At 35.9% G+C, this 22,672-nt stretch overlaps 2 protein-coding genes across 3 annotated transcripts in view; one reads left to right on the top strand and one right to left on the bottom strand.

Moving 5' to 3' along the window:
* LOC106142831 (uncharacterized) overlaps window positions 1-22,672 on the bottom strand; it is a 192,320-nt gene that overhangs the window by 64,843 nt on the left and 104,805 nt on the right. The window lies entirely within an intron of this gene.
* Window positions 189-12,646, top strand: LOC106142785 (alkylglycerol monooxygenase). Its single transcript, XM_060945937.1, has 9 exons — window positions 189-323; window positions 1,018-1,145; window positions 2,358-2,509; window positions 4,688-4,791; window positions 8,273-8,435; window positions 9,014-9,165; window positions 9,601-9,732; window positions 11,152-11,271; window positions 12,377-12,646. The coding sequence occupies exons 1-9, from the start codon at window positions 189-191 to the stop codon at window positions 12,644-12,646; spliced, it is 1,356 nt and encodes a 451-aa protein (XP_060801920.1).

Genomic DNA, 22,672 nt, shown 5'->3' on the forward strand with positions numbered 1-22,672 from the left:
AACAGCAATAATAATTACGGAAAAAATTTAGTCTAAAATGTATAAAAGGTGACGAGTTGGAATGTTTGAATTATTAATTGTGAATTAGATAAGTAGTAATCAACTGCTTAGCACTGGTTACTACTATATTGAAAAAAAAAATATTAATTAAGAGTTTTTTTTTCGAATTAGGAGTTTTATTTTTCACAATGGCGTACGCCAATGGTTCAGTGGTTGAAAGTCCTGTGGATTTTGCGAAAGGGGCGGCTCGGATGTTCTACGTCATGGATCCAAAGGAGCACATGTTTGAACATGAAGAAGATGTGCCTAATTATTATGTTCAGGTATGTTAATTGACTTTTATTTTTAGCTGGGTATATCAATGCCGACCTTATATTGAAATGCGGAACTTGTTTTTGTATTTATTATTTACATACTTATATAGTCCTGAATCTGAAGTACAGACGACAAGTAAACGCAAGGCTGCGATAAAATTATTTTTTTTAATTTGCATAATACCACACGGCACCGATAGAAAAAAGAATAGGACCATTCTATCTCTTTCCCAAGGATGTCGTAAAAGGCGACTAAGGGATAGCCTTACAAACTCGGGATTATATGTTTAGGCTGTTGGCTGTCACTATTCAATTCTATTATAAGATTCGAACCAGTAGTTCCTGAGATTAGCGCGTTCAAACAATCAAACAAACTCTTCTGCTTTATAATATTAGTATAGATATAATCACTATATTCTATTCTATTCTAAAAAAGCAAAGTTGCTTCCTGCATCTGTCCCTATGTCTGTATGTATGTACGCTTAAGATCTTTTAAACTACACAACGAATTTGGACACAGTTTTTTTTAATAGAAAGATTGATTCAAGAGGAAGGTTTATATATACATATAAGGTATGACTCGGAGCGGATCGTTAGTTGTATTATACAATAAACAAAAAAAGTCACGATTTCCATACAAAAAAAAAAACAAAAACGATTTCATTTTATAAATCAATCAATAAATATTTTTCTCTTGTTACAGTCATGGCCATACTTCTTCACCTTCATGGTCTTGGAACATATCATTTTGAAGCTGAAGGGCAAGAAAGGTTTGAGGCTAAATGATGGCATCACCAGCATATCCAATGGCATGTTTTTGGAGGCAGGAAGGTAAGGGGATACCTACGTATCGTATATATACATACATATAGCCAAATAGCTATTTGGCTATATGTATGTATATATACGAGTCTTGAAGACTAAATGGCCACGTTCAGCTGAACGTGGTCGTTGAAATTAGTCTTCAAGGCTCTGTCTACCCCGCATGGGATATGGACGTGACCGTTTTGTAAACAGTTTTGTAAAGACTGAAAAGCAACGTTCAGCTGTATGTCTTTATGATGGAATTAAGATTCAGATAGCGACAGGTTACTAGCCCATCGTGTGTACGAGAGGAATCCCAAGTAATATGGATGACGCAAAACGCGACTAAGGGATAGGCTTATAAATTTGGGATTCTTCTTTTAGGCGATAGTCTAGCAACCTGTCACTCTGGTTAAACAGATTCGAATTGTGACGGGTTACTAGCCCATCGCCTAAAAGTGTAAAGTAACCTTATTTAAAATACAGAATCAAATACTTAACGTTTGCGAATCAATAAAGAGTTCAAATTGAATCTAAATTTAGAGGATACCGGGAAATGGTTTTCATCAAACAATAAGATCAGGATCTAAGCAAAAAAGTTTTGTGCGTCTGAACATTTTGCAAATTCGTTAAATTCCCTTCACCCATCACGAAACTGTGAAAGACGGAGTTTCATTTTCACTTCAGTTTTATTGCAAAATTCACTGGCTCTTAAAGTTTAGCGCGTAATATCATAATAGGCTATTTTTAAATGAAATGACCAAAACAAGTGGTCAAATTGAAATGTCACGGAGGTCAAAGGGTAGTCGTTTCGTTTAATTAGCTGACTAACCTACTTCTAGATCAGGCTTGAAGGTAGAAAGTGGTTTCCAACTTTAAATATGCGAAAGTAAGTTTGTTATTTCTTTACGCGTTATACACTGATCATACATACATATGGTCACGTCAATATCACTTGCGGGGTAGACAGAGCAAACAGACTTGAAAAGACTGAATGGCTACGTTCAGCTATTGGGCTTAATGATGGCATTGAGATTCAAATAGTGTCAGGTTGCTAGCCCATCGCCTAAAAAAGAATACCAAATTTGTAAGTCTATCCCTTAGTCGCCTTTTACGACATCCATGGGAAAGAGATGGAGTGGTCCTATTCTTTTTTGTATTGGTGCCATGGTTCCCCACACGGCGCTATATATTATATTTTAAGAACAGATTAGTTCTAGATCCGTTTTTGCATTTAAGGTTCTTATGGCGCGGAGCAGAATCGTACATGTACGCCTGGATTTACACAAACTGGAGGCTCGTGGAGCTCCCGTGGGATAACGTGAGCACGTGGTTCTGGGCCGCGCTGGGAGTGGACTTCTGTTACTACTGGATGCACAGAGCTTGCCATGGTAAGTGGGTTGACATCACTGGAATCTGATCTGCCGTGTGGTTCCTGGCACCAATACAAAAAAGAATAAGACACAGTACGAGAATGAATTTTGTGACACGCATTTTAACCGGGCACCTTACCAATTCGACCATATGGTCGACGAACTAATATCCTACGATATTAGTTTATATATATATATAGGATATTAGTTTCCAACATATTGTATATTTGATCAAAATACATACTTGAAATAGTTTACGGAAGTTTAAGTAGAGCTTTAGTTACTCATCGATTCTTAGTTGACTCCCCCTCAAAATTTACAACTCAAGCTTAGTTTATTGATGCTGAATTGTTTAACAAACAATTTACAAAGATATGCGCTCCATTTAACAAAACAGCCGTACTCAAATTCAAATTCAAAATTCAAAATTTTTTTATTCATTATTATAGGATACTATTATATCGCTTAATAATTGTCGTATGGTTTAACAACTTGGTTGACGTCAAATAAATTACTTAAAAACTAAGTTTACTGCCGCTTCCAAGGCGTCAGTGCAGAAGAAGCGGTAACAAACTGCACTGCAGCATTTTCTTCAACAACGTCAACTGTACAATATTAGTTTATTAATAGTGGATTGACATCACTGTAATCTGATCTGCCATTTTCATCTTTAAAATAAATCTAAATAGGTTTATCAGTTCAGGTGCTACGATGACAAATAGAGACACACATAAAGACAGACACGTTAACTTACACTTACTTATTTTACGTGCCGTGTGGTTCCCGGCACCAATACAAAAAAGAATAGGACCACTCTATCTCTTGCCCATGGATGTCGTAAAAGGCGACTAAGAGATAGGTTTACAAACTTGGGATTCTTTTTAGGCGATGGGCTAGCAACCTGTCGCTATTTGAATCTCAATTCTATCATTAAGCCAAATAGCTGAGATTCAGTCTTTTCAAGACTGGTGGCTCTGTCTACCCCGCAAGGGATATAGACGTGACCATATGTATGTATGTAATCTGATCAAACTGCAAAAAATTATTGGCTTCCGTATTCCTGTCAAGAAAAACATAAAATACTAACATTCTCTCTTTGTTAAGAGAGGTTGTATAACCTGTAATGTCAGTGAGAAGTGTTATCTGATTGACAAAATATACATTCATACTAGCTGTCCCGGCAAACGTTGTTTTACCATATAAATATTTTTAAGTAATTTCTAGTTAAAAACAAATGTGAAGGGTGGACAACCCTTATCACTAAGGGGTATGAAAAATTGATATTGGCCAATTTTCAGACCTCCTCAATATGCTCACAAAATTTCATGAGAATCGGTCAAGCCGTTTTGGAGGAGTACGAGAACGAATTTTGTGACACGCATTTTAACCGGGCACCTTACCAATTCGACCATATATGTGTATAAACTAATATCTTAGGATATTAGTTTACAACATATTGTATATTTGATCAAAATACATACTTGAAATAGTTTACGGAAGTTTAAGTAGAGCTGTAGTTACTCATCGATCCTTAGTTGACTCCCCCTCAAAATTTACAACTCAAGCTTAGTTTATAGATGCTGAATTGTTTAACAAACAATTTACAAAGCTATGCGCTCCATTTAACAAAACAGCCGTACTAGAAGACCTGTTTATTATTTGCCGACGAAGTCATATTTCCATTATAATATTTTCTTTTTTACATATGCCGTGTGGTTCCCGGCAGCCATACAAAAAAGAACAAGGCCACTCCATCTCTTTCTCATGAATGTCGTAAAAGGCGACTAAGGGCTTATTAAACTTGCTATTCTTCTTTTCGGCGATTAAGACAAACAGCAGAACGTGGACTTTTAATCTTTCAAAAAGAGTAGACAGAGCCAGCAGGGCTCTGTCTACCCCGCAAGGAATATAGACGTGACTATAGACGATATTTATGGAAGAAAATTAACAAAATGTCTAATTGTATATTTTTATGTTTGAAGAAATGCAGGGCTTATCTTAAACTGTCACAGAACCAAATACAAATGAATGTAATTTATATGTGTGTGTGTGTGGTTGTGTATGTGTGTGTGTGAAGTCTATACTCGTACAACTGTATGTAAATAAAAATACCAATGACATAAAATAACGCTAAATATATATATTTTGTTTCATCTAAAATTTAGCTTTAAAAGTAATTAAATTTATTCTATCCAGAAATTCACATCCTATGGGCCCAGCATCAAGTTCACCACACGTCTGAGGACTTCAACATGGGAGTCGGCATCAGACAGTCAATTCTGCAAGGATGGTGTGGATTCGTAAGTTCATATATTCCCTTGTGCCGTGTGGTTCCCGGCACCAATACAAAAAAGAATAGGACCATTCCATCTCTTTCCCATGGATGTCGTAAAAGGCGACTAAGGGATAGGCTTACAAACTTGGGATTCTTTTTAGGCGATAGGCTAGCAACCTGTCACTAGTTGAATCTCAATTCTATCGTTAAGCCAAATAGCTGAACGTGACCATTCAGTCTTTTCAAGACTGTTGGCTCTGTCTACCCCGCAAGGGATATGGACGTGACCAAATGTATGTATGTATATATTCCTTTTAATTGGTAAAACTTTTGTAATTGTCATATAGTTATAATATACTAGAGGCCGCCCGCGACTTCGTCCGCATGGAAACCATAGCAATCCCGCGGGAACTCCGGCATAAAAAGTAGGTGAAACGTGTGGTTCCCGGCATCAATAGAAAAAAGAATAGGACCACTCCATCTCTCTCCCATGGATGTCGTAAAAGGCGACTAAGGGGTAGGCTTAACTTGGGATTTTATCTTTTAGACGATGTGCTAGCAACCTGTCACTATTTGAATCTCAATTCTATCGTTAAGCCAAATAGCTGAACGTGGCCATGCAGTGTTTTTAAGACTGTTGGCTCTGTCTACCCCGCAAGGGATATAGACGTGATTATATGTATGTATGTATGTACGAAAACTTAGAATACCTCGTCGTCTTTTCGTCTTAAATTTAAAATGAAACTAATCTATTAGCGTGTCCTTTCTGGTACTTATAATGCGCTATTTTTTTTGTGATTTTTTAAACATAGAACCTAGTGACACTTCTGTATTCTCACTATTTCCTGACCATCCTGTTAAGGGTAATACTGACTGCACATTGCAAATGGCTTTCACTGCCGGATGTCTATTGTGATTGTGTTACAGAATGCATTTAGCTTGCAGGATGCCCTTAATAGGCTAACATTAAACTGTTATATGGGGAAAGATAGGTTATAGTAGAATTGAGGTCGTTAAGAACAGATATTAGCTAAAGTTATTATGTGTTCAGAATCATAAGTTTTTTTAATTCCCATCAAGCTGAAAATGAGTATAATTGTTTAAAACACAATCAAAAGCATTATTTCAAAATTCCCCATGATTCCGGTTTAAGGAAAAAAATTACCCAAGGTCAAAGGTAAGAAAATGGGATTTTCACGATTTTCTTCAAAACGTTTTATAGGAAAATTACCTCAGACATAGATTGTAGATCATAAAGATATCTATAAAAAGGAATCAATATTTTTTTTTCAATAAAGCTACCGTTTCTGAGATGAAAATGAAGATGATGATGATTACGATGCAAAAAGTTGCAAGCGTCATAATATGCATAAGCACGTCTCGTATATACTCTATGTAGCAGTAATATAAGTAAAAATATTGTTCTGTCAGTAATTTTAACTTGAATTCAAAATATAAAATATACATAAGTATAATGAAACCCAGTCCCTTCATTTATACTGTAGTGAAACCTTGAGACAACATCTGTCTCTCTGTTTAATTGTGTACGTGGCTAGGGTCGTATAGCTGCTTTATCTCAGAATGCTCAACACATGAAATACCGTTAGTCTTTAATAATAGTTGTCCTTGCGGGGATACCGTTGTCGGCTATGGACACCACGGCCTCTCATGCCCTAGGAGTGCCGGCCGTTTAGAGCGCCATGCCGCCCTAAATGATATAATCCTCCGTGCTCTTGCCACCATCCATGTTCCAGCCGTTCTAGAACCAAACGGTCTGGCTCAGGATGATGCCAAGAGACCGGATGGTATGACTTTGGTACCCTGGAGATTGGGGCGGCCTTTGGTGTGGGATGCTACTTGTGTCGACACACTTGCGCCGTCTCATCTTCAGGTTACTAAATCTAAGGCCGTTCTGCTTCAAATGAGGCAAAAAACCTCAAAAGGCGCAAATATGTAGGTAGTTATCGGTAATATCTATACTTTTGAACCTTTTGGGGTAGAAACTCTGGGACCGGGGGGCCTATCTGCCCATCAGCTTTTCCAACAATTGTCGAAAAAGCTAATTGAGGTATCTCTTGACCGGAGGGCTGGAAATTATCTGGCTCAGAGAATCAGCATTGCCATTCGAATTGGCAATGATGCCAGCCTTCTGGGCACATTCCCACATGTTGATGCTCTGCAAGGACTGTACAATTTATAAATTAAATTTTAGTTTGTAGTCATCTTTTTTCTTTCTTTTTATAAGTAGTTTTAGTTTTAATTTGATTATTGCATTGAATTTGATAATTGTAATCTCTATTATTGTCCTAAGATGATTTTCTTCACTTAGGGTTATTCTATTTTTTTTTAAATAATAAATGCGAAAGTTAGTCTTAAGTGCCACTGCGTAGTGAAAACACGTGTTTATTCTAACCTACTTCAGATTTTTCAAGTTTAATAATAAAAATGTAAAAAAAAAACGCGCTAATTGTACACTACCTCAGAGGTGGCAAGGAAACGGATGCATATTATGACGCTTGCAACTTTTTGCATCGTTATATCACAGAAACGGTAGCTTTGTTGAAAAAAAATATTGATACCTTTTTTATAGATAACTTTATGATCTACAATTTATGTCTGATATAATTTTCCGATTTGAAAAACTTACCGTTTTAAAGAAAATTGCGATACACCCATTTTTTACCTTTGACCGTGAGTAAATTTTTTTCCTTAAACCGGAATCATGGGGAATTTTGAAATAATGCTTTTGATTGTGTTTTAAATAATTATACTCATTTTCAGCTTGATGGGAATTAATGTAGCTATGTAGTATTTTTTTCATAGTAATTAGTAGCGGCCCGCTTGTGCAGCAAACGGTTCAAGCCAAAGCCGACTTTCGGCGCTACAGGTTACGGCGCTAAATCCACTGCGGGTAACGCAACGTGTGTTCGCGGCTCTACAGAACAACGTCTATGGATAAACTGAAAAATTAAGATTTTTTTTTCTTCGTATTTTTTCGGGATAAAAAGTATCCTATTTTACGCCCAGGATAATAAGGTATAATTATACCAAGTTTCATCAAAATCGAACCGTTAGTTTTCACGTGATGCCTGAACATACAGACAGACAGACAAAAATTTTTTTAATCACATTTTTGTATTTGGTATCGATCCAGTAACACCCCCTGCTATTTATTTTTTCAATATTTTCAATGTACAGAATTGACCTTTCTACAGATTTATTATATGTATAGATACATACATACATATGGTCACGTCTATATCCCTTGCGGGGTAGACAGAGCCAACAGTCTTAGTCTCTTTTATTTATTAGTTATGTAATTCGCCCAAAAGGTAACAGATGTTTTAAACACAGTGCTACTCCAATCATTTCTTTTTCTTAGTTCTCTGTCAAGTCTTGAAACAGACTAGACTCGAATTAGACTTTATAAGCAAAGTGCAGAGCTTTGCCTATAAAGTCTTTTTCTACTCCATGACTTTTATCTAATTTTATATCTTTAATTCCAGATTTTCTACTTACCATTGGCTTTGGCCATCCCACCAGCTCAGTTCGTGATGCACCACCAGTTCAGCTACATGTACATGTTCTGGATACACACTGAGGCCATCAAGACCTTGGGACCACTGGAGTACATCCTTAATACTCCCAGTCATCATAGGATACATCATGGTAATTATCAATTATGTTTTTCAATCATAATCATAATCATTCATTCCTTGAATATGGTTACAATAGGTCTGAAGTTACAATTACTTTTTTCAATGTGTGCTCAAAACTATACTCATAATAAAAAGCTTGATGTAGTTTAATAATAAGCTTGTGATATAAAAAGAGGCAAATTTATTCCTGGCAAATATTTATATTTATTTTCTTACAATTCCTTCTGCAACTGTACTTTGGTTCGTTAATACAGTACTATACAAATTACCTTTATTGCCCATAAAAAATTGCAGGCTCTGAAGACAATCTCATCACACTCACTACTCACTATTTGAAACTCAATTTGAGCTTCAAATTGTGACATGTTGCTAGCCCATCGCCTAAAAGGAGAATCCCAAGTTTAAAAGCCTATCTCTTCGTCGCCTTGGAAAAGGGATGGAGTGGTCCTATTCTTTTCTCTATTCGTGCCGGGAACCACACGGCACTAAAACATTACAAACAAAAAAAGAAAACACTCCTATGACTTTCCTGCAGTGTATCAACATAACAATCGCTTAAATAACAATTTGCTTTATTTCAATTCGTAGGAAGCAATCCATTCTGCATTGACGTAAACTACGGGGGTGTCCTAATAATCTGGGACAAGTTGTTTGGTACCTTCAGGCCGGAGAAAGAAGGGGATCGCATTGTGTACGGCCTGATTTACAATCAACCTTCGTTCAACCCTCTACATTTGCAGGTAAGAACCAATTAAACAAACCAGAAAGAGGTTATATTTGATTTGAGCGAAGTATTTGATACATTACATACATACATACATATGATCACGTCTATCTCCCTAGCGGGGTACACAGAGCAACCAGTCTTGAAAAGACTGATAGGCCACGCTCAGCTGTTTGGCTTAGTGATAGAATTGAGATTCAAATAGTGACAGGTTGCTAGCCCACCGCCTAAAAGAGGAATCCCAAGTTTATAAGCCTATCCCTTAGTCGCCTTTTACGACTTCCGTGGGAAAGAGATGGAGTGGTCCTATTCTTTTTTGTAATGGTGCCGGGAACCACACAGCACTACTTGATACATTACTTCGCTCGCAAATTGTCAATTTGGAATAACTGAGCCCAATAGAGACAGCATTCAAAACGTACGATTACTAAATAATTTCATTTCTTTCCAGTCATTTTACACTCGCTACGTGGTCACCAGAGTCAAGACCTACTCGAGATGGGCTCACAAGTTGCGTGCTGTTTTCGACAGGCCAAGCTGGAAGCCTGAAGGTGGTGTTAGATTCAAGGACATGCCTGAAGATGTAAGTAACTAAATAATAATAATAACTCAGTGTAAATCAAATTATTGAGATACGTAAGTTAATTGAGTCGAATCGATAACACGCCCGAATAAAATGCAAGCATTCGCAAGGATTTGAACCTAGGCCTCCTAGGTTCAAATCCTACCTCGATAATGTATCAATAAGTATTTTCTGAGTTATGATAAGCATTTCTTTGACTGCTAACCGATCCTCTCATGACAAAGAAAACCTTCGTGAAGAAATCTTTACCTTGAGAAAACCGTGGGGTCTAACCATTAACTGACACAGATTATGAGATCAGACTGAAGTCGTGTAAAACCTGACTCAATTTAGAATCATCCCAGACTCCTCTCTAGAGGGTAGGATGCAATCGGGACTCAAACCCTAAGCCCAAGGAAGCAAGCTTGTACAACTTTCAGTCTTGTTACGAACAGTACCAGGTCTAATTAAGTTTTCCCTTGTTACTGCTACTAGTTTCGGGATACAGTGAGGAATCACTGTTACGGGCATGTTGCCCTTTGGCAATTTGTGAGGTAACTAGACGATATTATAATTTGTAACAGGACAACTAACTTCAGGGCAATTAGAAATGATCATGTTCCATTATAAGCTCTTAACTGAACGAGGATTGAACGCGTAATATTATGTGACAGGTTTCGAAGCATTGGTTAAAATATTATTCATATATATAGTCACGGATGTATGCCTTGCGGGGTAGACAGAATCAACGGTCTTGGAAAGACTGAAAGGCGACGTTTTATGGCTTTCTGATGTAGTTGAGATTCAAATAGGAATGCCAAGTTTATAAGCCTATCCCTTAATCGCCTTTTACAACATCTATGGAGTAGTTTTATTTTTAAGTAGAACCACTGGAAACCACGTGGTATTTAGAAATTTTATAAATAAGAAAAAAAATAGATGTCAATCAAACAAAATTTTTTCCTAGCATTCTTCCATTCTATAGTCTAAGATTTATTGCCATTGCGTCCTTTCAAGGGTGAATGTAATAACCATAAATATAAACCATTATCGGGTAAATCTTGACCCACCTCCTCACTAGTTAGGATCATGACTTCGACGGAAGCACTGCAGCATGCATCTTCATCCAATGCGGTCTTCTTCATGATGAAGAGCTTGAGACATCGGCATTTAGAGTCTCTCGGCCACCTGGTCTTGACCACTGGCTAGACAAAGATACATTTGATAAGGCTATAAACTTGAGATTCTTCTTTTAGGCGATGGGCTAGCAACCTGTCACTATTTGAATCTCAATTCTATATTAAAACCAAATAGCTGAACGTGACCTGTCAGTCTTTTCGAGACTGTTGGCTCTGTCTACCCCGCAAGGGATATAGACGTCATTATATGCATGCATGTACATTTGATAACGTCGCATTAATTTTTTGTATATCTTTCCAGCCCGCCATTCACTCCAGGATAAAGTACGACGTGATCCTTCCTCAATGGTGCACGACTTACCTTCTGACCCATTATGGGTTGGTCTTGTATGGGTTCTATCAGCTCTTCTTGGTTCATATGGTGAGTGAATTGTTTCATGCATACATACATATGGTCACGTCTATATCCCTTGCGGGGTAGACAAAGCTAATAGTCTTGAAAAGACTGAATGGCCACGTTCAGCTATTTGGCTTAATGATGGAATTGAGATTCAAATAGTGACAGGTTGCTAGCCCATCGCCTAAAAAAGAATCCCAAGTTTGTAAGCCGATAGGCTTAGTCGCCTTTTACGACATCGATGGGAAAGAGATGGAGTGGTCCTATTCTTTTTTGTATCGGTGCCGGGAACCACACGGCACATTTAATTTCCATTCCCGTGGGAATTTCGGGAAACCCTCTCTCAGTGCACCCCTTGACCTCATAACCGCTGGGTCTAGTTATTTGAAATGTAGGTTTCTTTTATTTCAAGCAACATGTTTACCCAGTGGTTTGGGCTATGCGTTGTCTGTCAGTCAGTTATTCAATAAGTCAGACACTCAGTAATGGAAGAGTTGTATATCTTTTGACGTTTAGGTAAAACGTCACAAGTAAGAGTGATGAGTGCATACATACATATAGTCACGTCTATATCCCTTACGGGGTAGACAGAGCCAACAGTCCCGAAAAGACTGAATGGCCACGTTCAGCTGCTCGGCTTAATGATGGAATGATGAAGAGTGATGAGTGATAATTTAAAATTCCATTGAATCACTACAAACTATTTGGACTAGTTTTACAATCCTTAAATGCGTGGGCGTTATTATAGATTCGAGATCCAGCAAGTAGCCGCCTAGCCCTAAAATAAAATCTACGTTTTGAGGCGAGAACCTTGAATATGATAAACTTGGGTTTCTTCTTGTAGGTGATTGGCTAGCAACCTGTCACTTATTTAAATCTCAATTCCATCATCAAGCCATACAGCTGAACGTGGCCTTTCAGTCTTTTCAAGACTGTTGAATCAGTCTACCCCGCAAGGGTTATAGACGTGATTATATGTATACGATAACACTGTCGGCTGCTCATCCGGCACAGAAACATTTGTCGAAGTAAAGTTTCAGAACCCAATGCGATAGGGTTTCAGTCTTCTATGTATTTTTCTTCTATTGTCGTACATCCTGAATAATCCCTATTTATATCTTAATTCCAGGGTCTCTCACCACTCACTGTGCTCATTCTAGTCACCTACATCCTTGGATCTCTCACAGTGTTCGGCATGATTTTGGACGCTTCACCGAAAGCGCCATTGTACGAAATGGTACGATGCGCTGTCATGGTGATTCTAAGCAGGGTTCTTATACCGACTTTAGGCCTAACTGTGAGCCAACCCCTGCAACTATTCTTTGTACTATCTGGTCTATTTTGGTTTCTGTTTGTGTATAAAACGGTTGAGATTAAAGCTGTGAAGCAGGGAGATTAATTAAGCTGTTGATAATAATAAATTGTTGAAGAGTTATGACTGTTTTTTATTTGTTTAAGTACCTTAATACCTACATATATACATAAAATCACGCCTTTTTCCCGGAGGGGTAGGTGGAGACTACATCTTTCCACTTGCCACGATCTCTTGAAACTTCCTTCGCTTCATCCACATTCTAAACTCTCGTCATGCAAGCTCGGCGGTTTCGGTACATTTTTAGGTTTTATTATTCTTTACGAGTACTATTTTATTGACGAACAAAGTACCAAATATAAGTTCGGATCCCTTTGTTCTCCTTCCTCCTGGCTTTAGTCCCGGTTGCATCCTCAGTACTCTGGAGAGGAGTCCGGGATAGGTATACCTTTGACCATGGACCCTGGTTTTTGGTGAGTCAGGTTTTTAAACGAAGCGACTCCAATCTGAACTCTGCAACTTTTGCAGGTAAACCTAACCTGTATTAAATCGATCATGATTACACATCCAGAATGTGCAGGCTTCCGCACAATGTTTTCCCTCACCGTAAGATCATCGGTTAGTATTCAAACTAATGTACGTTACTTTTGTAAAATAGTCATTGGCCGAGGTCGGATTTGAACCTGTGCCTTTCTGCGCATCACGCATTTAAAGAGGGCACCTTACAGTTTCGACTGCCGTCGCTCTTAATCAGATTTCGGATTCCTTTGTTGTTTCCAACTTAAGCACACACGTCTTTAATTTCCGCCGGCATAGACAAGCACTTGAGTTAACTTAAGTAAGGTTACCCGAGAGCATACTCGATCTCTCGTATTTACATCATTTCACAGTATAAAAAATATAGGCCAGGAGCGCGTCAAATTTGTGTACAAAAATTCCATACCATCCGTATTTACCATTGCAAAATTAACTTTTTTTTTTTGGTTGTGACCTTAAGCAAATGTGTAAGCAACATATTAATGTTCGTTATACATATGAGTTTTTTTTAATATTAATATTTTTCAAATTTTTTAGTACTTTTACCCTTACAAGCTGTATGTAAGCTTTCTTTCACACAGCTGAACGTGGCCTTTCAGTATTTGAAGACTAAAAGATCATGACTAGACGTCGCAAAAGATGATATGCAAGCCAATGTACTGAACTCCGAGGCCGCCATGACCATCGGACCAAGTGGAGAGAGAAAAGTGTGGATCCCGGCACCAGTACAAAAATGAATAGGACCACTTCATCTCTTTCCCATGGATGTCGTAAAAGGCGACTAAGGGATAGGCTTACAAACTTGGGGTTCTTTTTTTAAACGCGGGGCTAGCAATCTGTCACTATTTGAATCTCAATTCTATCATTAAGCCAAACAGCTGAGCGTTGCCTATCAGTCTTTTCAAGACTGTTGGCTCCGTCTACCCCACAAGAGATATAGACGTGACCATATGTATGTATGTATGTACAAAACTCTCACTAAGACAAATGCTGACAATTACCTATCAAAGACTAATTGCTAAAAAAGGCGATAATTAAAGTCAAGCGCATAAAATAAAATCCAGCAAAAAAAAAAGTGGCAATTAACTCAGAAAAAACGTAACAGTAATTGCTGTGGCCCTTTTAGTTAAATTAAATTTGAGACCGTCCGTCAGGGAACCATTGATGAAAAGACAAATTAATTGGCTTATCCGACCGTGAATGGGAAAAAGGGGAAACGCTAAAAATTTTTAGTAGAAAGTGTGTTTTTTTTTTTTACATTAAAATTGTTTTAAAATTAGACTAGACGTGTGGTTCCCGGCACCAGTACAAAAAAGAAAAGGACCACTCCATCTCTTTCCCATGGATGTCGTAAAAGGCGACTACGGGATAGGCTTACAAACTTGGGATTATTTTTTTAGGCGATGAGCTAGCAACCTATTTGAATCTCAATTCTATCATTAAGCCAAATAGCTAAGCGTGGCCTATAAGGTTTTTCAAGACTGTAGGCTCTGTCTATGTTTATGTATGTGGATTACAGTAGGCCTAACGTATATAAAACGTACAATTTAGTTTAAAAAAAAGTACTTAATAGAACCTTTTTTTGTCTTTTTACCATTGGTCAGACGTGAAGTGATAAATGGCTTAGAGACGTGGCGAAGTTTATTAAAAAGAAAAGCCGAGCTAACAAATTGCAACATTACCGACCGCTAGGAAGGATTCCTTTAAACATTTTTGCCGTTATCGATTTATGCCATGTGGTTTCTGGTACTTTAGAATAGGAACACTCCATATCTTTCTCATGAATGTCGTAAAATACGACTAAGGAATAGTCTTATGAGCTAAGGATTCTTCTTTTAAGCGATAGTCTGGCAACCAGTCACCATTTTAATCTCAGTTCTATCATCAAGCCAAAAAGCTGAAGATATCAGTCTTATCAAGACTGTTTGTTGGCTTTGTCTACCCCGCAACGGATATAGACGTGACTATATGTATGTATGTCGATATGTCAGTTTCCCATTTTTGATTATTATTAGTTTAGTATCACAGTAAAATCTCATGAAAGATTGCGCAGTAACATAATACAATGTAAAGCTTCAATTGTTATGGAGATCAATGCAAACATACAAATCGTCATTCACAATAGTACGGCACGTAACAATCAATTAGATTGAGCGAGAAAAATGATGCAATTACGATATTGGTTGCATTATTTGAGGTAAATTATGATTTTATGGTGTCTACGATTTCCAAATGACTTTATTATTTATTCAGGGATACTTGTTGAACTTCATAAAACCCGATACAAAATTGTGATAAGATTTAAAAAAATAAAGAAAATAAATTTATTTTTCGCATATCTGATGATACTTCTTTAGAAATTATAATTCGATTAAAAAATTACTATTCGATTTCTGGGAATTACCAACACACAAATAAAACACAACTTGTCTTTGAATAGGCATATAATGGCACATTTTAAAATCTACATTTATTGAGTTGCCTATTATTTTTAAATAAAAAATGTTCTATTTTCACAATCCTATAAAGCTGTATATTAAGGTAACCTTTTTCATATTTTGTTTTTTTTCTTTAGTGTCCATTTTTATTATAGTATACCGATCTTAACGTGAATAAATAATATCTTTTTCTAAGCCTACAGTCTCGAAGAGATCAATGGGCCACGTTCAGCTGTTTGGCTTAATGATAGAATTGGCATTCAAACAGTGACAGGTTGCTAGCCCATCTCCTAAAAGAATCCCAGGTTTATATAAGCCTATCCTTTAGTCGCCTTTTACGATATCCATAGGAAAATGGAGTCATCCTATTCTTTTATTGGTGCCGGGAACCACAAAATAGAATTCTATAGTCCGGAATCAGGAAATTTTAATAAGCAAATTATCAATTGACAGGGTTGATATAAAATACTGCACAGATGATGTTGAATTTCTGAGGAAACAACTTTGACCTCATAAAGGACCTTAGAAGTAAGTTCTAAATAGTACAGTTGTAATAAAATAAAACTGATCAATAAGTAACCAATTCAGACAACAGGATGTCTATACCATGACCCAATATTAGCGGGATTGTTCCGCTAGGTATCAGCTTGAAGCCCTGGATGCTATGGACGTGTCAGAAAACTCATTGGTGACGAGCTGCTTATGGATGGACGGCTTTGAACCTTGAGCATCACCGACTGGTATGCTTCGTTCTCTTTATAGACTAAAGAACTTCTTTCCTCTGAGAACCTAAATCTCCCTCGTCCAATCCTTAGTCATTCCTACTATAGATTATGCCGACGTGTGTTACTGCGATCTTACTCAAGTCCTTCTCATTAAACTCAACAGATTAGCCAACAACTGTATTCGCTTTATTTTTAATATCCGTAAATACGATCATATTTCTTCTTTTCGTTCGCAGTTATCATGGCTTCCTATTCCTGAACGTCGTAAAGCCAGAATTCTTTGTTTGTTGTACTCTCTACTCAATGATGCTCACTCTCCTCTTTACTTAAAATCTAAATTTCCGCTTCTGAGTTCCGCCCATTCCCGTTCTCTTCGCTCTTCAGACAACCTGACTCTGCGTACTCCTCTGTTCCGGTCTACTTTTTTGGAGAAATCTTTCCAGGTTCAGGCTGTAAGGCTCTGGAATGCTCTTTCTGAAATGATTAGGAGAGCTCCTAGTCGCTCTGCGTTCAAACATGCTGTGAAGGGGTTCTTTCTTCGGCAGATTAATGATGGGTCATCCTAATTATATATTTTATGTATGTATGTATTTATAGTGTATATTATGTATCTTGTATGTATTTACGCATTTTTTTTGTAATGTATGTATTTTGTCAGTATGGATGTGCACTTTATCGCACCACCAACTTAAAGTTTTTTCTGTTTGGTCAGCTGGTTGACTGGTATAGAATGCCAAACGGCATTAAGTCCGCCTTTTGTACATTTTTGTTTTTGTGCAATAAAGTTTAAATAAATAAATAAATTGGTAACTATGTATATACAAGGTGTAACAGAAAGGCGGTAATCATATGAAGTGGGTGGATACTATACCTTTAATAGATTATTCTTACTTCTACTACTGGTCCTGATCACCATGTTCATAAATGCATGTCAATAAAATTTCGCAATGTAAAATTAATTTTGTCACCAAACCAAAAAAATATTTAAAAATGTAGTGAATTTTTTAAATATATTTCCAAAATAGATATGTAGTCGTACCATAACTAGTGTTCGATTTATTTTTTGTTGAATGAACGTTTCTGTATACTTATTTATGTTGATGACTGGTGTTATATAATCACATCTTTGTCCCATACGGGGCAGACAGATCCAATAGTCTCGAAGAGACTGAAATGCCACGTTCAGTTGACTTTTAGGTGAATCAATAAATAACAACAAAACCGCTAAATTATTCGTACGAAACTCACAGAACAAAATAGATTTTATCTATGCAAACACGCATTTTTTTCGAAGGATTAATTCAAAATGGTTCCCATTACGAAAATCTGGTCGCCGCTTGCATCATAACCCGTTCTCATTTACATTAGGGAAACATTACATTTAATCTGCATATACGTCACATGTTCTAATAAATTGCTCATTTTAACGATAAACAGCTTAGGATCTAAAAAAAAACAATCTATTTTTATCGATTGAAAATACATTTAGTCTCTTAGCTCTTTGTTCGGCCGCGATCAGGTAATATTTATATCTAAATATAAATACATTTAATTGATCAAGATTTTTATTTCTTAACCGGTATTAACGTCTGTCTTGCACAGAATTATAAATAAACATTACATGAGTTTTATTTAAAAAAAATAAACATTTTGACTATTACATTTTATTTTATTTAAATAATGTACCCATATACATTGTACAAAGTATATACGGAGTCAAAATCAGAAGTGCAAGGGTAGTCCCAAAATTATTGTATTTTATTAGGTAACATATATTTTACAGTCATACGAAGATGAAGCATGCTTAAGTTCTTAAAGTGTCATAAAGACAATACTGTTACAAAATGTTTTATAAAACTTAGCGTAATCAAATGATTGTGAAAACTGAGTTCCTATACAGTGGACTTTTGTCAGTGGCTTTTAATCTTGGGATTCTCCTGTTAGGCAATGGGCTACCTATGAACCTATCACTATTTGAATACTATTCTTTCATTAAGCCAAACTACCGAACGTGGCCTATCAATCTTTTCAAAATTGTTGGCTCAGTCTTCCCCGCAAGGGATATAGACATGACTTTATGTATGCATATACATGAGTTCCCATACGCACCACCAAATATGTCATAGACACGTTTCGTTACTTATTACAATCAAATAAATAAAAAAAATGTAATTGGGTATACGATTAACTTTGAGAATGATGAAATAAACTCATATAAGAGCATATTATAAATACTGATATAAACTTTTTGCGGTAACGTAAAAAAATATCACAATATGCTTATTGTTAAGTCACATTTTATACATTTTTTAATACAAATCAAGTCATATGTTAAATTAAAATATTCATAATATATGACAATGTAATACCCGTGTAACTTGCATCATATGTTAAACCGATCAATATATATTACAATAATTAAATTATTTATTTTATTAATTTTATTCTTAATATAAATATTCAAGATGTAAAATAATAGCAATGAATTAACTACAAATTATGACAATTACAATTATCGAACGAATTTTCACCTACATACGAAATACTACTCTGTCAAGAAAGTAGCAGGAAAAGATCAATAATACACAAACTGTTTGTTATTCATCCAAATTTATTTTATCACCTTCAAAATATGCTCCTTTAGAAACGATACACTTACGCCAACGAATAATCCAATCATCAAAACATTTTTTAAACGCTGTTTCCGGAATTGAGGTCAGTTCTCGCCGCGAATTCTCTTTTATGTCTTCTACCGATTGAAAACGGGTGCCACGAAGTGGTAATTTGAGTTTAGGAAAAAGAAAAAAGTCGGCTGGAGCCATATCTGGTGAATATGGTGGTTGCTCGATGGTATTTGTTGAGTGTTTGGTTAAAAATTCGTTCACAATGATGGCCTTGTGCGAAGGTGCATTATCATGGTGCAAAATCCAAGAATTTTCTTTCCACAAATCTGGCCTTTTTCGTCGGATTTGCTCTCTTAAACGCCGCATAACACTCAAATAATATTCCTTATTTACCGTTTGACCTTCCGGCAAGAATTCCGAGTGCACAACACCGCGATAGTCAAAGAAAACAGTCAACATGACTTTGACTTTTGAACGACTTTGGCGTGGTTTTTTCGGTTTCGGTTCAGTTGGAAGGCGCCACTCCGAAGCTTGTTGACTAGTTTGCATGTCAAACTCGTAAACCCACGTCTCGTCACCAGTAACAATGCGTTTCATGAATGTTGGGTCGGAATTGACTCGTTCTAGCATGTCCTCAGCGACTCTCATGCGATTGAGTATTTGAAAAAAATTCAGGTCTTTTGGGACTAGCCGAGCGGCAACATGTTTCATACCCAAATTATTAGTTAAAATGGTACGGATCGACTCGTGAGATACAGAAAGTTCGGTGGCTATCTCTCTCAAAGTTGAATGAGGATTTTCAGTCACTATTTCCTTCACTTTTGCGATGTTAACTTCAGTTGCAGACGTTGATGGCCTACCAGAGCGAGGCAAATCTTCCATCACATCTCGACTGCTTTTGAACGCTTTGTACCACTCATAAGCACGAGTTTTTGATAAAGTCGATTCACCGTAAGCCTTCTGTAACATTTTCAGTGACTCCGAACACGATATTCCATTGGCAATGCAAAATTTAAGACAAACTCTTTGTTCGATGTTTTTATCCATTATGAAATTAGCAATACACACTAGATATGATATAACTAAAAATAGCACTGTATTTAATGTAAACACCAGATGCAACTCAAACTCCGCGCCAAAATGGAAAACAGTTGTGCCAATCTAACAACAACAAAAAAAACAAAAATTTGAATTTGGAACCATAAATAAATAATCCATTCCCGATACTTTTCTGACTGAATGTAAAACGGCGCATAATCGGCAAATAAATCTGCAAAAAAAATTTACGTTTATTTTAACACCCGGTAAAAAATGGGGTGTTAAAGATTGATGTGTCTAAATATTGTTTATATATCTTTATACTTTGTTAATATACTTCAGATAATTTATATGGGGAGCAATAATATGATCAAATTTGAAACGGATACAAATGATCTAATTAATATTAATTTATAGAAAAACAGGATGTAAACAAGAAATTTTACTTACTTCAAAACTAGCTGTGACCACAGAAATCTAAATAAATAATACATTTTTTTTTATGTGGTTATGACTAATTCAAACCTTTGAAAGATCGATCACAAGAGATGTTAATAATATAAGTGAGCTAATGGTTTCCATTTTAGCAATTAAATAATTAGCTGATACTATCAAAGACCTAGTTTAGTGACAAAATATAATTATATTCAGTACAGTAGGCCCCATAGAAAAGTATACCCGCCTTAAGCGTCTACAATACGCAGGTGGTATATTTTTTTATGTGACCATCTTGTATATATTTATATACAAGATTTAACTTTTAAAATCACTTGAGCACACAAGTACAATTATATTAAAAAACATTTTTTTTTTCAGCCAAGTGAAATATTTACTTTAATTCTGAATCTGAATCTTAAAAATGGAATATCTGTATTAGACCCGTTGTACATATATTAGAGAATTCTTAAATTATTTTTTTTAATTTTTTTTTCGGGATTAATATTTATTTGATTATACAAAAATAATTATGTGATATACTTTTTAATTGTACATGTTAAAGTTAAATATTTAAAATGTATTAGTGGTTACGTAATGTTATTTTTTTTTCATGATAACTAGCAAATATCGCAAAAGTAGGCTTTTTTTTCTTTTTTTATAATGTCTAATCTCTGTGACGGTTGGTAAATAAGAAGAAAAAACATTAATTTTATTTTTCAGACAAAGAACATATTTTCTAAGTTTATTTACCCTGACCATATTTCCTTCCCTACTTACAAGTGTCAATGACCTCTTCACCGCATTTCATAGTAATATGTGATCACAAATTAATTATGTACATTTAATTATCACAAGTTTGTAACCTAAATAGTGAGAAAGACCTTCGAAGTTAGAGCAATAACACGTTAGAATTGATTGGTCTTTGATGGCGTAATAGTAAAAAATTGATATTTTACAGATCGTGTTAAGAGGCAATGCTTGTAATAATATAATACTTTGTGCGAAGAAAAGAAAAAGACACGTTTCTTTTCATAGATGCCGTGATGTTAAATATTTTTATGTAATGGCAATATTACTCTCCCCCCTCCCCTCACCTCCCCTTCTCTCTTTCTTTACGTAAGTGCTATTCAATCAAATCACTGTCCCAATTTAAACAAATAATTAAAAAATTAATACCTCTTCAAGCCTTGCTAATTTGGTATCTATTCTATAGATTTTTCTATTATATATACTTATGTATGTGAGTGAGGAGTACACGCCTGTCACACTTTCTTGTGTTTGTCATTCTCAAAGTTATCTGTGTACATAAATTAGTAAATAAATAAATTTAATAAATTAAAAATATTATTTTCTTAACATTCGTAGAAAGCAACTATCGATTAATACAGAATATCTTTAAAGGGGAACGTTACTCGTATCGGGTCATGGTTACACATTCAGTTGCCTGAATGTGCAGGTTTCCTCACGATGTTTTCGCTCACAGTAACTATGAGGATACTCTTAATGTTATAAAAAGCACAGTTTTACATACGCAGTGTGATATTGAACTAACAATTAGCGAAAACAACAACAGTAGGTACGCAAAAAATATCAAAATATAGATTAATTATAGATTCTAAAAAAACCCAGTCAATAGAATTGAAAAATATTTATGTTCTAGATTACGTCATAAATTACAAAAAATTATTGTCAAAAACAAGGGGGTAATAAAAAATACTGACGACAAAAAAAATTGCAAAAAAATGTCCAATTAAATCTTATTTGCATTAACATAATGCTTTTTTGAGACAGCTTCTTCTTCGTAGAATAGAATAGATTTATTTTCAAAATTGGATAAAATGTATCACTTATTGACGTCACATCACTTAAATCTGATTATATTTACTACCGCTTCCAAAGCGCATGTGTTGAAGAAGCGGCGGAACAAACTACACTGCATCATTTTCACCGGACGTCAATTTAAAAATATAGATCTCTTAAATATAAATCGTGGACGAATGCATATTGTCTCGTTATAATAAATATGTTAGTAATTACTAAGCCATAGTTAGTCCCTACTTTCAAAATATTTGTAGTTTGATATACGAGTAAGTCATGTTGGGACTGATGGCTCCGTCTACCCCGCAAGGGATATAGACTTGATTACATGTATGTACAAATAACACAGATTATTGTAGACAGAGCCAAATCTTTCAAGAAAGAAATAATGGGATATAATATATTTACTAAGTGGCCGCCCGCGACTTCGTCCGCGTGGGATCAGTCCCGCGAGAACTCCGGGATAAAAAGTCTTCAGCTACCTACATACCAAAT

This window comes from Amyelois transitella, chromosome 9 (assembly GCF_032362555.1).
Source record: "Amyelois transitella isolate CPQ chromosome 9, ilAmyTran1.1, whole genome shotgun sequence".
Lineage (NCBI taxonomy): Eukaryota > Metazoa > Arthropoda > Insecta > Lepidoptera > Pyralidae > Amyelois > Amyelois transitella.

Bases quoted from the DNA above. Each gene is read 5' to 3' on its own strand.
- LOC106142785 (XM_060945937.1), top strand. From the start codon at position 189: ATGGCGTACGCCAATGGTTCAGTGGTTGAAAGTCCTGTGGATTTTGCG. The intron at 8,436-9,013 runs GTAATTATCAAT...TTCAATTCGTAG, and splicing joins TCATCATAGGATACATCATG to GAAGCAATCCATTCTGCATT. The intron at 9,733-11,151 runs GTAAGTAACTAA...ATATCTTTCCAG, and splicing joins TCAAGGACATGCCTGAAGAT to CCCGCCATTCACTCCAGGAT.